Below are 15,736 nucleotides of genomic sequence, written 5' to 3' on the forward strand. Positions count from 1 at the left end.
CACACACACACACACACACACACACTATGACCACTGACTCCCTGTTTTTTCACAATTTGTTTTATTTGATTAAAAACAAATCATAGCATCCCGTCCTCTCAACTGTTTCATTTGTAATGCGTAATGTGTGTGTTTGTCCTGCCTAGTGTGTGTGTGTGTGTGTGTGTGTTCCTGTGTGCGTCTGGGGGGTATGTAAGCTTTTTTCAATCAGATTTTTGGTGAAATTCTCAAGAAGAGGCCTGCTGTCTGGACATTTTTTACTTGGAAGGCTTATCTTGCTTTCTCTCTAATCTGGTAAGTGGTCTCTCGAGTCACTTTCACTGAGGCCTTATAAGATGTCTGTTGATGCAGCATGATGCAGCAGACAGACACTAAAGTTGGAGATGAGAAGTGCAACTCAGGAAAGACAAACCGTTGAACTCAGAAATTCACTGCAACTGAAGAAGAAGAAGACTGCAGCTGGGGCTTACTGGTATACCTTCTGATACAACATCCACACTGCAACTACAGTCTAAAGAGTCAAGATCATCATGAATACTGCAATGACTGTTATTGTTCTTCTGGTCTGCTCAGACGTCATCTACATGATACAAGGTAACTGGCTTAAAAATATTTCCGTATAACTTTTGATGACAATTAGTATTCTTTTAGTATTTTGTAGAAAATTAAACATATCTAACTATAGAATTGTGGACTATGGGTGTGAACCACACTACTGGTCAAAAGTTTTAGAACAGCTACTAGCTACTCATTCTAGGGTTTTTCTTTATTTGTAATATTTTCTACATTGTAGAATAATAGTGAAGACATAAAAACAATGAAATAACATACATGGAATCATGTCGTAACCAAAAAAGTGTTAAACAAATCAAAATGTATTTTATATTTGAGATTCTTCAAAGTAGCCACCCTTTACCTTGATAACAGCTTTACACACTCTTGGCATTCTCTCAACCAGCTTCACCTGGAATGTTTTTCCAACAGTCTTGAAGGACTTCCCACATATGCTGAGCACTTGTTGACTGCTTTTCCTTCACTCTGCGGTCCGACTCATCCCAAACCATCTCAATTTGGTTGAGGTTGGGGGATTGTGGAGGCAAGGTCATCTGATGCAACACTCCATCACTCTCCTTCTTGGTAAAATAGCCCTTACACAACCTGGAAGGTCATTGTCCTGTTGAAAAACAAATATAGTCCCACTAATGCCAAACCAGATGGGATGGCATATCGCTGCAGAATGTTGTGGTAGCCATGCTGGTTAAGAGTGCCTTGAATTATACATAAATCACAGACAGTGTCACCAGCAAAGCACACCCACACCATAACACCTCCTCCTCCGTGCTTTACGGTGGGAAAGACACATGCGGAGATCATCCGTTCACCCATACCGAAGCATCTCAAAGACACGGTGGTTGGATCTAAAAATCTCAAATTTGGACTCCAGACCAAAGGACAGTTTTCCACCAGTCTAATGTCCATTGGTCATGTTTCTTGGCCCAAGCAAGTCTCTTCTTATTATTGGTGTCCTTTAGTAGTGTTTTCTTTGCAGCAATTCGACCATGAAGGCCTAATTCACAGTCTCCTCTGAACAGTTGATGTTGAGATGTGTCTGTTACTTGAACTCTGTGAAGCATTTATTTGGGCTGCAATTTCTGAGGCTGGTAACTCGAATTAACTTATCCTCTGCAGCAGAGGTAACTCTGGGTCTTCCATTCCTGTGGCGGTCCTCATGAGAGCCAGTTTCATCATAGCGCTTGATGACTCTTGTGACTGCACCTGAAGAAACTTTCAACGTTCTTGAAATGTTCCGTATTGACTGACCTTCATCTCTTAAAGTAATGATGGACTGTCATTTCTCTTTCTCGCTTCTTTGAGCTGTTCTTGCCAGACTTGGTCTTTTACCAAATAGGGCTATCTTCTGTATACACCCACCCTACCTTTTCACAACACAACTGATTGGCTCAAATGCATTAAGAAGGAAAATAATTCCACTAATTAAGTTTTAAAGCACACCTGTTAATTGAAATGCATTCCAGGTGACCACCTCATGAAGCTGGTTGAGAGACTGCCAAGAGTGTGCAATGCTGTCATCAATGCAAATGGTGACTATTTGAAGAATCTCAAATATAAATATATTTTGATTTGTTTAACACTTTTTTGGTTACTACGTGATTCCATATGTGTTTTTTCATAGTTTTACAATGTAGAAAATAGTAAAATAAAGAAAAACCCTTGAATGAGTAGGCATTCTTAATCTTTTGACCAGTAGTGCATGTTATTCATTTCTTGCAATTTCAACTAAAATGTTAAGGCCGGGTTTCAATCTGTATAACATTGTCGATAAAGCGCCTTTTAAAGGCAATGTTATCTCGTTGGCTGAGATCAGTAAATGTTGTACAGTAAACGTTGCAGATGTCTGCTCATTTGGAAATGACCTTTAAATGTCAAGATTGTTGTAACATGGTTTCAGATTGAATCCCCGCCTAAAACTTTTATAGGAAATTGTTGATGAATGTAGAGGGAGACTAAAGTGTTTAGTTTAACTTTCTCTTGAATTCTCTACAGGGAGAACTATACAAGATCCTCGGTGCCGCTGCCCTACAGTACATGCAGGTGGGGTGAATATCAGTTTAATCAGGAAACTGACTTATTACCCTCCTCGCTCACACTGCTCTAAGGAAGAAGTCATGTGAGTTACTGTACTATACAGTGCTGTACCATAATGTACTTACAGAAAATTAAATGCACACTCTCCAAAATATATATTTAAATAATCAATTACATTTTATTAAACATCTCTCTCCCCCACAATTTTTCTTTGTCATCCCCCCCCTCTATCAATCAGTGTCACACTGAAAACCGGAGGTTTGCTCTGTCTCGACCCAAATGGGAGCTTTGCCAAAAAACTGATTAAAAGACAGACCAAAGTGTAAGTTTATATATGTATTGTATTGCACAAGCTATGTTATGAAGTCAGAATTCTGTTATTCTTTATGAGATATTTCAGTGAATTTAGTTGTTCAATATTAGCAGTTCAATATTAGTCTTAGTATAAATAAAAAATATTTTGTACACTATATATATATATATATATATATACTGCTCAAAAAAATAAAGGGAACACTAAAATAACACATCCTAGATCTGAATGAATGAAATAATCTTATTAAATACTTTTTTCTTTATAGTTGAATGTGCTGACAACAAAATCACACAAAAATAATCAATGGAAATCCAATTTATCAACCCATGGAGGTCTGGAATTGGAGTCACACTCAAAATTAAAGTGGAAAACCACACTACAGGCTGATCCAACTTTGATGTAATGTCCTTAAAACAAGTCAAAATGAGGCTCAGTAGTGTGTGGCCTCCACGTGCCTGTATGACCTCCCTACAACGCCTGGGCATGCTCCTGATGAGGTGGCGGATGGTCTCCTGAGGGATCTCCTCCCAGACCTGGACTAAAGCATCCGCCAACTCCTGGACAGTCTGTGGTGCAACGTGGCGTTGGTGGATGGAGTGAGAGATGATGTCCCAGATGTGCTCAATTGGATTCAGGTCTGGGGAACGGGCGGGCCAGTCCATAGCATCAATGCCTTCCTCTTGCAGGAACTGCTGACACACTCCAGCCACATGAGGTCTAGCATTGTCTTGCATTAGGAGGAACCCAGGGCCAACCGCACCAGCATATGGTCTCACAAGGGGTCTGAGGATCTCATCTCGGTACCTAATGACAGTCAGGCTACCTCTGGCGAGCACATGGAGGGCTGTGCGGCCCCCCAAAGAAATGCCACCCCACACCATGACTGACCCACCACCAAACCGGTCATGCTGGAGGATGTTGCAGGCAGCAGAACGTTCTCCACGGCGTCTCCAGACTCTGTCACGTCTGTCACATGTGCTCAGTGTGAACCTGCTTTCATCTGTGAAGAGCACAGGGCGCCAGTGGCGAATTTGCCACTCTTGGTGTTCTCTGGCAAATGCCAAACGTCCTGCTCGGTGTTGGGCTGTAAGCACAACCCCCACCTGTGGACGTCGGGCCCTCATACTACCCTCATGGCGTCTGTTTCTGACCGTTTGAGCAGACACATGCACATTTGTGGCCTGGTGGAGATCATTTTGCAGGGCTCTGGCAGTGCTCCTCCTGCTCCTCCTTGCACAAAGGCAGAGGTAGCGGTCCTGCTGCTGGGTTGGTGCCCTCCTACGGCCTCCTCCACGTCTCCTGATGTACTGGCCTGTCTCCTGGTAGCGCCTCCATGCTCTGGACACTACACTGACAGACACAGCAAACCTTCTTGCCACAGCTTGCATTGATGTGCCATCCTGGATGAGCTGCACTAGCTGAGCCACTTGTGTGGGTTGTAGACTCCGTCTCATGCTACCACTAGAGTGAAAGCACCGCCAGCTTTCAAAAGTGACCAAAACATCAGCCAGGAAGCATAGGAACTGAGAAGTGGTCTGTGGTTACCACCTGCAGAACCACTCCTTTATTGGGGGTGTCTTGCTAATTGCCTATAATTTCCACCTGTTGTCTGTTCCATTTGCACAACAGCATGTGAAATTTATTGTCAATCAGTGTTGCTTCCTAAGTGGACAGTTTGATTTCACAGAAGTGTGATTGACTTGGAGTTACATTGTGTTGTTTAAGTGTTCCCTTTATTTTTTTGAGCAGTATATAGATACAAAACTCTGTTTACTGTCTCTATGTGTGCCGTTGGCTTAAGGAACATGGGCCATACATTTTCCCTGAATTAAATATGGTTTGAAGCTTAACAGAGTACAGTATCTGTTCTGCCACGTAACTCAGAGGGTTAATCAGCACACCTTCTCTCCTACAGAAATCAACAGCGTCAGAATCAACGTTCCATTGAGACTCTCTCCCCACATCCCACCACTAGCACTTGCTGCAACCCCTCTGCTGGCTTGCCTCTGAAGCCGGGTTGGGCCGGTCGAGCGATGAATGGTGGACCGTAACCAGAACAAGTGGTGTTGGAGTGCCAGTAGGGGGCACTGTTTCCTCTGGTCCAAAGAGACAGATCCTTTCCTGCATTGAAATTACCCACTGGCCTAATGGGTGGAATGTTATTCATATGTTTCATAATTTCATAATTGATAAATGTATATTTTTTTTTTGTTGCCGAAAATCCGGTGTTTCTATGTGAAATAGTTTTGTTATATTTCAGTCTTCTGTGGGGTATATTGTTAGGTTCTAAATTAACCTAGTAAAACTCACTTGACGATTAGTAAATCTTAAACCAAGTTTATTCGCCCAATGGGTGAATACAGCTGCATCAGACAAAAGACATATTCACACAAGCACTGATATTTAACCCTTTCTCCTATGCTGAGTCTCCTCCTACACATCTGAATAGCCAATACATCTCTGTTGCTAGACAGAACCTTAGTGATATCTGTTCTTCCTCACTTCATCTGACCTGACCTCTGCCCCAAAGTGCTTACTCGTCTTATCAGTGCTGCCACATGTGATCATTTTCCCTGCACTCAGCACATTCCAAGCTTAATTGCACCCACCGTATACCTTCCTCCTACAGATAACCATTCACTTCTGGTGTAGACCCTCCCTAGACCATAGCACTCAATACTTCAATAGGATACCAGATAATTAACCCTATTTCAAGTTTTAGGAGTCAGAACCCAGAATGCATCAATATAAAATAAAATATTTGGGTGCAAACTCAAAATGCAATACATTTCAACTCTATATCTGACATGGTACATGTGCCTTCTTTTTTAAGCCCATAACCATGTGTGTGAAGTGTATACTTTTGTTTCAAATGTGGATTTGTTTAAGACTACCAAGAAACAATCTGTGTCACAGTCACGTCCTGACCAATATTTAGGTATTATTTGTATTATATTTTGGTCAGGACGTGGCAGAGGTATATTTGTTTGGTTTTTTGGGGTTTTGTGTGTGGTGTAGTGGGGTGTTAGTTGTTGGTATAGGTTCTAGGTTTGTTTTTCTATGTATAGTTAATTGGGGTTGGACCCCTAATTGAAGGCAGGTGTGATGAGTTGCCTTTGATTGGGAGTCCTATATAATAGGGTGTGTTTGTCTTTGTGTTTTGTGGGTAGTTGTATTTTGCACTGCGTTTATTTATGCCTGTAAAACTGTCACTAGTCTTATTTAGTTTTCTTGTTTTTCGTGGTCCACTTTCTCCGACGATGATTTCGCTATATCGTCTGACGACGAAGAAATCTGTGACAGTTACCCTGATTTAGCCCATTGAAGTAAAAAGTTTAAATCAAGGCGTCAGGACAGTGATGGGAACACTGCCCTACGAAGAGTGCCATCCTTTTATATACATTTTATGAATGTTTATATCTACAGTATAGAAATAATATAATAGTACTGTTGATATAAAACCTATCTTTGATGTATTTATTTTCAAAGGTATTTCATAAGTTTCTTGTCTGTATAAAAAAAGGAGTTTTAAAAATAAATAAAACAAACAATAATAGGACATAGATTAGTTAGTTGATCAAATAATGGATGTACACATATCACACCTTGAGCACTGCACTATGATTGTATTCTTGGTCAAATGTAGTTTATTTAATACAACTTTTAATGAAACAGTAAACCTGTTTTGCCAAGTTTGTCTCATTGCCAGACCAGACCATAGCATCAGCTCTCATACCCTATATGCCGTGCTCTAATGTACCAGACTGTAACATGTCATATATACACTGAGTGTACAAAACATCAGGAATTCCTGCTCTTTCCATGACATAGACTGACCAGGTGAATCCAGATGAAAGCTATGATCCCTTATTGATGTCACCTGTAAAAATCCACTTCAATCAGTGTAGATGAAGGGGAGGAGACAGGTTAAAGGAGGATTCTTAAGCCTTTCGACAATTGAGACATGGATAGTGTAAGTGTGCCATTCAGAGGGTAAACAGGCAAGACAAAATATTTAAGTGCCTTTGAACGGGGTATGGTAGTAGGTGCCAGGATCACTGGTTTGTGTCAAGAACTGCAACGCTGCTGGGTTTTAAATGGGCCAGCATCCCTGTGAAACGCTTTCGACACCTTGTAGTCCATGCCTCAACAAATTGAGGCTGTTCTGAGGGCCAACTCAATATTATGAATGTATTCCTAATGTTTTTTACACTCTGTGTATATATATATATCTTGCTGGGGAAAACCAACAACCACAAGTCCACGACACAAGTCCATCACCACCCACAGTACAACAGCGAGGCCATCCCTGAGCTATACAGACAAACAAACACAATCTGACTCAGTTACAGTACATTACCCATCCTGACAACTGACCCTCATTTTCAAGCTTCCGGAAGTGTGATCCAAGTGGGAGATAAAATAAATGAGTACACAAGAGTACATGTAATATCTGCATAAGTGCAATGTAATTACTAGGTGTTACACAGGATTTTGCTAGTTAAAATGAAGTGTATCTTGATGGGTAATTATAGTGTAACGATAGCCAGTGGTGGAAAAAGTACACAATTGTCATACTTGAGTAAAAGTAAAGATACCTTCATAGAAAATGACTGAAGTAAAACTGAATGTCACCCAGTAAAATACTCCTTGTGTCACGCTTGTGTGTAGGAACGGACCAAGGCGCAGCGTGAGTATCGTTCCACATCTTTTATTTGTTTGGAAAAAAACAGTAGGATGAATACACATGTGGATAGAGTCCAATTCCGTAATTTACATAATTTACTAACGAAGCAACAGTGTTTAGTGAGTCCACCAGATCAGAGGCAGTAGGGATGACCAGGGATGTTCTCTTGACAATGTGTGAATTTGACCACTTTACTGTCCTGCTAAGCATTCTAAATGTAATGTGTACTTTTGGGTGTCAGGGAACATGTATGGAGTACAAAGTAAATTCTTGGGGGTGCCTCTCGTGCTTCAACGCCAGTCTTGATCCTCGGAAACGTTCCCGGTCCTTACCAGCCATACTCCATGGGCCTTCTCCGGCCATAACCTGCTCCCATGTCCATCTCTCCACATAGTCCGTATTGAGCGTGTGTTTTGGTCTTGGTTGGGGTGATTCTGTCACAGTTGTCGTCGGTGAAGGACGACCAAAATGCAGCAGGTATGTGCAGGCTCATCTTGATGTTTATTTGCTTTCAAAATGAACGTACAAAAATAACAAAACACGAACGGTCGACAAAAAACAGTCTGGTAAGGCACAAGGCGAAACACAGAACAATCACCCACAAATAACAAACAAACACACCCTAATATATGGGACTCTCAATCAAAGGCAGATAGACAACACCTGCCTTCAACTGAGAGTCCCAACCCCAATTAACCAAACATAGAAACAGACTACCTAGACTAGACATAGAATTACATAAACATAGATCATAAACCAAAAACCCGGAAATACTAAATCAAACGCCCTATTTTCCCAAAACACCACCCCGAACCACATAAAACAAATACCCTCTGCCACGTCCTGACCAAACTACAATACCAATTAACCTTATACTGGCCAGGACGTGACAGTACCCCCCCCCCCTTAAAGGTGCTAACCCCGGAAGCACCTTAACAAAATAACCCCAAGCAACACCAAAAAAGAAAAATTCCCCCCTACAAAAGGGAGGGAAGGGAGGGTGGCTGCCGTCAACGACGGCACTGTGCTACACCCCCCCTCCCCAACCCACCTATCTCTGGAGGTGGCTCCGGCTCAGGCAGTTCCAGGCTGTCGGGGCAGTCTGGCAACTCAGGACAGTCGGGGCAGTCTGGCAACTCGGGGCAGTCTGGCAGTCTGGCAACTCGGGACAGTCTGGCAACTCGGGACAGTCGGGGCAGTCTGGCAACTCGGGACAGTCGGGGCAGTCTGGCAACTCGGGACAGTCGGGGCAGTCTGGCAACTCGGGACAGTCGGGGCAGTCTGGCAACTCGGGACAGTCGGGGCAGTCTGGCAACTCGGGACAGTCGGGGCAGTCTGGCAACTCGGGACAGTCGGGGCAGTCTGGCAACTCGGGACAGTCTGGCAACTCGGGACAGTCGGGGCAGTCTGGCAACTCGGGGCAGTCTGGCAACTCGGGGCAGTTCAGGGCAGTCTGGCAACTCGGGGCAGTTCAGGGCAGTCTGGCAACTCGGGGCAGTTCAGGGCAGTCTGGCCACTCCGGCAGTTCAGGGCAGTCTGGCCACTCCGGCAGTTCAGGGCAGTCTGGCCACTCCGGCAGTTCAGGGCAGTCTGGCCACTCCGGCAGTTCAGCGCAGTCTGGCGGCACTCCGGCGACTGTTGAGCGGTCGGGCAACTCCGACGACTGTTGACTGGCGGGCAGCTCCGACGACTGTTGACTGGCGGGCAGCTCCGACGACTGTTGACTGGCGGGCAGCTCTGATGACGACTGTTGACTGGCGGGCAGCTCTGATGACGACTGTTGACTGGCGGGCAGCTCTGATGACGACTGTTGACTGGCGGGCAGCTCTGATGACGACTGTTGACTGGCGGGCAGCTCTGATGACGACTGTTGACTGGCGGGCAGCTCTGATGACGACTGTTGACTGGCGGGCAGCTCTGATGACTGTTGACTGGTGAGGCTGGGTTTACGCACTTGAAGCTTGGTGCGTGGTGCTGGTACTGGGCTTACCAGATTTTGAACACGCACCTCCAGGCTAGTGCGGGGAGCGGGAACAGGACGAGTCGGACTGGGTTGACGCACTTCCGGATCCGCACGAGAGACAGGAGCTGGAAACCCAGGGCTATGGAGGCGCACAGTCGGTCTAGATCTTACCTCCTGCACAACCCGTCTTGGCTGGATGGAACTAGTAGCCCTGTACGAGCGGGGTGCTGGGCTGTGCAGGGGCCTGATGGTAGCCGTGCGTAGAGCGGGAGTTGGGTAGCCTGGTCCTCGGAGGCGTACCGGCGACCAGATGCGCTGCGCAGGCATCCTCCTACCAGGCTGGATGCCCGCTCTAGCACGGCACCTGCGAGGGGCTGGAATAATGCTCATCCGGACTGTGCGTGCGTATGGGTGAGATGTTTCGCTGAGGAGCGCACTATAGCGCTCTCCACCCCATACGCTCCTCCATATAACCACGGGTAGCTGGCTTCCGGCTCTTCCTATGCCTAGCCAAACTACCCGTGTGCCCCCCCAAAAAAAATTCTTGGGGGTGCCTCTCGTGCTTCAACGCCAGTCTTGATCCTCGGAAACGTTCCCGGTCCTTACCAGCCATACTCCATGGGCCTTCTCCGGCCATAACCTGCTCCCATGTCCATCTCTCCACATAGTCCGTATCCTGAGCGTGCTGCTCCTTTCTCCGCTGCTTGGTCTTGGTTTGGTGGGTGATTCTGTCACGGTTGTCGTCGGTGAAGGACGACCAAAACGCAGCAGGTATGTGCAGGCTCATCTTGATGTTTATTTGCTTTCAAAATGAACGTACAAAAATAACAAAACACGAACGATCGACAAAAAACAGTCTGGTAAGGCACAAGGCGAAACACAGAACAATCACCCACAAATAACAAACACAAACACACCCTAATATATGGGACTCTCAATCAAAGGCAGATAGACAACACCTGCCTTCAACTGAGAGTCCCAACCCCAATTAACCAAACATAGAAACAGACTACCTAGACTAGACATAGAATTACATAAACATAGATCATAAACCAAAAACCCGGAAATACTAAATCAAACGCCCTATTTTCCCAAAACACCACCCCGAACCACATAAAACAAATACCCTCTGCCACGTCCTGACCAAACTACAATACCAATTAACCTTATACTGGCCAGGACGTGACAAAAATATACAATACCAGTCAAAACCTTTGCCACACCTACTCATTCAAGGTTTTTATTTAATTTTTACTACTTTCTACATTGAAGAATAATAGTGAAGTCATCAAAACTATGAAATAACACATGTCAAAATACATTTTATATTCGAGATTCTTCAAAGAAGCCACCCTTTACATTTCAATTAACAGGTGTAGGAACAACAGGTGTAGGAACATCAGATGTATATCTGTATTCCAAGTCATGTGAAATCCATTTCTTATATGAACTTTAATCTTTGAATTTGTGATATGTTGTGTTTCTATTTTTGTTGAGTATATGTGGAACTATTACATGCCTTAGCTGAAAAAAAATGAACAGTTAGCAAGCCATCTAGAGGCCGCCACCGTGCCTTTTTGCTCATGGCCTATGAAGGAATTTTCAATTAAACCGCTCTTCAATGTTCTGCAGAAGATGTGATGGATATTGGTTTCTGCTGTACCTGTATCAGCGATAGAAAGAAATTACCGGAACAGCAGTGACAAGACTTGGATAGTTTCTATGAGCGATTTGATCAGAAATACGATGAACTGGGCCTGGCAGAACATGAAACTCGTAGTAAACAGACAATTAGAGTAGAGAGGGGGTGAATCTACTACATCATACTGGACAATATCAATGTTCACATGAGAGCCAGGTTTTACCACTTTGGTGAACTTCATTTCCTTGGCTTAATGGACTGCAGAAAAATGAAACAATGTCACAGAAGTGCAACACCAGCAAATGAGAGCCTTTCAAAATATGCCATGTACTTAAGGCTGATCTTGTCGGATTGTAGAGTTAACAAATGGTACAACACAAATCACCTGGACAGCTCCTCATCTTTTGGTTCCAGCATGACCTGACACAGACTGTCCCTGAGGCAGGACATGGCTCAATAGAAAGTGCCTTCCCATCCTCAGACCTCAACGCACATCACTGGTTCAGTGTCCATAAAGGATGGAAGGTAGCTGTCTCATAAAAATGTGATTCTGACAATGAAAAGTGGTACGTTTTTTGTGAAATTCTCTGGTAGAGAAGGGCTGCTGTTCAGTCATGCATTATGTGGGAGAGGAGGGGAGGGGATGGGACATAAGTGGGTGAACACACATTTTCCCAGAAGCAAGATTTGGCGTGCTTCCCGTCCACTCTGGAATGTGGTCTCTTGAGTCACTTTCACTGAGCTCAGACCATATAAGATATCTCTTACCATGATGCAGCAGAAAGAATCTAAACTGGAGATAAGAAGAACATCTCAGCAAAGAAAAACTGTTGAACTCAGAAATTCACTGCAACTGAAGAAGAAGAAGAAGAAGAAGACTGCAGCTGGGGCTTACTGGTATACTTTCTGATACAACAGCCACACTGCAACTACAGTCTAAAGAGTCAAGATCATCATGAATACTGCAATGACTGTTATTGTTCTTCTGGTCTGCTCAGACGTCATCTGCATGATACAAGGTAACTGGCTTAAAAATTTCTGTATAACTTTTGATGACAATTAGTATTATGTTTTAGTATTTAGTATAACTTTTAACTTGTACTGAGTGTACAAAACATTCAGGACACGTGGGAAGCTTTGGAGTCAAAATAGGTCAGAATCCCTGTGGAACACTTTCGATACCACGCCCTGACAAATTGAGGCTGTTCTGAGGGGAAAAAAGGGTGGGTGCAATTCAATATTAGGAACGTGTCCTTAATGTTTTGTACACTCAGCGTATATCTAACAATATAATTGTGGACTATGGGTGTGAACTATGTTATTCATTTCTTGCAATTTACAATAAAACTTTAAATCCGGGATTTAATCTGTATAACATTGTCGATAATGCGCTTTTAAAGGCAATGTTATCTCGTTGGCTGAGATCATATTTATGATACAATAAAAGCTAAATTGGAAATTACCTTTGAATGTCAAGCTCGCTGTAACATGGTTTCAGATTGAATCCCGCCTAAAACCAGATTACAAAATTGTTGATGAACGTAGAGGGAGACTAAAGTGTTTTCTTTGACTTTCTATTTTTTCTCTACAGGGAGAGGTATACATTATCCTCGGTGCCGCTGCCCTAAAGTACACGCAGGTGGTGTGAATATCAGTTTAATCAGGAAACTGACCTATTACCCTCCTCGCTCACACTGCTCTAAAGAAGAAGTCATGTGAGTTTTTATACCATACTGTGCTGTGCCGTACTGTACTGTAATGTAATAAAATTAGATGCACGCTCTCCAAAATATATTTCAATTATTAATTACATTTAATGAAACATCTCCCTCCCACCCACTCTTTTTCTTTTCCACCCCCCACCATTTCTCTCTCTCTCTCTCTCTGTCTCGCTATCAGTGTCACACTGAAAACCAGAGGTCCACTCTGTCTCGACCCAAATGGGAATTTTGCCAAAACACTGATTGAAAGACAAATCAAAGTGTGAGTTTATGGATGTTATATTGCACAGGCTATTTTATGAAGTCAGAATGTTGTTATAATTTGAATTATTTTAGTAAATGTAGTTGTTTGAATGAACTATTAATGTTTAAATATATATACACAACCATTCAAATGTTTGGGGTCACTTACAAATATCATTGTTTTTGAAAGAAAAGTACGTAGGCCAGCATCCCGGAGTTGCCTCTTCATTGTTGACGTTGAGACTGGTGTTTTGCGGGTACTATTTAATGAAGGTGCCAGGACTTGTGAGGTTTCTCAAACTAGACTCTTTAATGTACTTGTCCTCTTGCTCAGTTGTGCACCGGGGCCTCCCACTCCTCTTTCTATTACTGGTTATAGCCAGTGTGCGCTCTTCTGTGAAGGGACTAGTAGACAACGTTGTACAAGATCTTCAGTTTCTTGGTAAATTCTCGCATGGAATAGCCTTAATTTCCAAGAACAAGAATAGACTAACGAGTTTCAGAAGAAAGTACTTTGTTTCTGTCCATTTTGAGCCTGTAATCGAACCCAGAAATGCTGATGCTCCAGATACTCAGCTAGTCTAAAGAAGGCCAGTTGTATTGCTTCTTTAATCAGATTTTTTTTTTCTGCTGTGCTAACATAATTGCAAAAGAGTGTTCTAATGATCAATACATTTTTAAAATGATAAATGTGGATTAGCTAACACAGCGTGCTATTGGAGTGATGGTTGCTGATAATGGGCCTCTGTGCGCCTATATTCCATTAAAAATCATCAGTTTCCAGCTACAATAGTCATTTACAACATTAACGATGTCTACACTGTATTGTCTACACTGTGCTTTTCTTTCAAAAACATTGAATTTCCAAGTGACCACAAACTTATATTGGGCTCCTGAGTGGAGCAGCTGTCTAAGGGACTGCATCTCAGTGCTAGAGGCATCACTACAGACACCCTGGTTCGATTCCAGGCTGTATCACAACCGGCCGTGTTTGGGAGTCCCAATGGGCGGCGCATAATTGGCCCAGAGTCGTTTGGCCAGTGTAAGCCGCCATTGTAAATAAGAATTTGTTCTTAACTGACTTGCCAAGTTAAATAATGTCATATATGTGTGCCATATAGATCATGGGCCATTACAGGTACACTTGAGTATATGAGGGATACAAAGAATATTGAAAGCAGGTGCTTCCACACAGGTGTGGTTCCTGAGCAATTCCTAAGCAATTAACATCCCGTCATGCATAAAAATGCTGGGCAGTTCCAGTTATTTTGGCTACCATGGTTATTCACTCATAGGATGACAATGCCCCCATCCACAGGGCACGACTGGTCACTGAATGGTTTGATGAGCATGAAAATGATGTAAACCATATGCCATGGCCATCTCAGTCACTAGAGCTCAACCCAATTGAACACTTATGGGAGATTCTGGAGCGGCGCCTGAGACAGTGTCCACCACCATCAACAAAACACCAAATGATGGAATTTCTCGTGTAATAATGATGACGCATCCCTCCAATAGAGTTCCAGACACGTGTTGAAGCTAATCTGGCTCGTGGTGGCCCAACGCCCCATTAAGAGAAAAGAATGTTGTTGTTTCCTTTATTTTGTCAGTTACCTGTATTTTCCTCTAAATACATATGGTTTGAAGCTTAACAGGGTAGGGTACAGTATTGATTCTTCTATAAATATATTCTCCAATGAAGCTTAACAGAGTACACTATCTATTCTGACAAAAATGTATTCTTCCATAAAGCTTAACAGAGTACAGGATCTATTCGGCCGTAAATATAGTCTGCCATAAAGCTTATGTATTCTAACATGTATCTCAGAGGGTTAATCAGCAGACCTTCTCTCCTACAGAAATCAACAACGTCAGAATCAACATTCCATTGAGACTCTCTCCCCACATACCACCACTAGCACTTGATCACTTTGTCTGGCACCGGAAGCTGTGCCACCCTGCAACCCCTCTGCCTGCTGGCCTCTGAAGTGGGGTTGGCCCCGGTCGAGCCTTGGATGGTGGACAACAACCAGAACAAGTGGTGTTGGAGCGCCAATAAGGGGCACTGTTCCCTCTGGTCCAAAGAGACTTCAATCTATGAGTCAGGACAGTGATAGGGACACTGCCCTACAAAGGGTGGTGTCCTTTTAATATGTTTATTATTATTTATTTCTATGTTTTATGTATACAGTATAGACATTAAGGAAGAACATAATAGTATTGTTGATCTAAAACCTGTCTTTGATATATTTATTGTTATGTATTTCATTTTTTCAAATAAAACAAACGATAATAAGACATAGATGACTTGTTTTCTCAACAATTAGTTGTGTGTGTACTTAATCAAATAATGGATACACACATCACACCTTGAGCACTGCACTAGAATTGTACTGTTGGTCAAAATTTCATTCAACTTTTAATGAAACAGTCAACCTGTTCTGCCAAGTCAGTCTCTATGCTAGACCAGACCATAGCATCAACTCTCATACCCTATACGACATGCTCAACCAGACTGGACCATATCATATATACACTGAGTGTACAAAATATC

At 43.1% G+C, this 15,736-nt stretch overlaps 2 protein-coding genes across 2 annotated transcripts; both read left to right on the forward strand.

The window, feature by feature from the left end:
• Positions 1-332: 332 nt before the first annotated feature.
• LOC106577833 (interleukin-8-like) lies at positions 333-5,812 on the forward strand. Its single transcript, XM_014156195.2, has 4 exons — positions 333-594; positions 2,566-2,689; positions 2,846-2,929; positions 4,839-5,812. The coding sequence occupies exons 1-4, from the start codon at positions 531-533 to the stop codon at positions 4,972-4,974; spliced, it is 408 nt and encodes a 135-aa protein (XP_014011670.1). The 5' UTR covers positions 333-530; the 3' UTR covers positions 4,975-5,812.
• A 6,105-nt stretch (positions 5,813-11,917) lies between these two features.
• Positions 11,918-15,484, forward strand: LOC106577834 (growth-regulated alpha protein). Its single transcript, XM_014156197.2, has 4 exons — positions 11,918-12,234; positions 12,807-12,930; positions 13,115-13,198; positions 15,042-15,484. Exons 1-4 carry the CDS (start codon positions 12,171-12,173, stop codon positions 15,106-15,108), a joined length of 339 nt encoding a protein of 112 aa, XP_014011672.1. The 5' UTR covers positions 11,918-12,170; the 3' UTR covers positions 15,109-15,484.
• The last annotated feature ends 252 nt before the right edge of the window (positions 15,485-15,736 follow it).

Source organism: Salmo salar, chromosome ssa18, assembly GCF_905237065.1.
Source record: "Salmo salar chromosome ssa18, Ssal_v3.1, whole genome shotgun sequence".
Lineage (NCBI taxonomy): Eukaryota > Metazoa > Chordata > Actinopteri > Salmoniformes > Salmonidae > Salmo > Salmo salar.

Coding starts and splice junctions, on each gene's coding strand:
- LOC106577833 (XM_014156195.2), top strand. CDS start 531: ATGAATACTGCAATGACTGTTATTGTTCTTCTGGTCTGCTCAGACGTC. Junction 595..2,565: donor CGTCATCTACATGATACAAG/GTAACTGGCTTA, acceptor AATTCTCTACAG/GGAGAACTATACAAGATCCT. Junction 2,690..2,845: donor TGCTCTAAGGAAGAAGTCAT/GTGAGTTACTGT, acceptor TCTATCAATCAG/TGTCACACTGAAAACCGGAG.
- LOC106577834 (XM_014156197.2), top strand. CDS start 12,171: ATGAATACTGCAATGACTGTTATTGTTCTTCTGGTCTGCTCAGACGTC. Junction 12,235..12,806: donor CGTCATCTGCATGATACAAG/GTAACTGGCTTA, acceptor TTTTCTCTACAG/GGAGAGGTATACATTATCCT. Junction 12,931..13,114: donor TGCTCTAAAGAAGAAGTCAT/GTGAGTTTTTAT, acceptor TCTCGCTATCAG/TGTCACACTGAAAACCAGAG.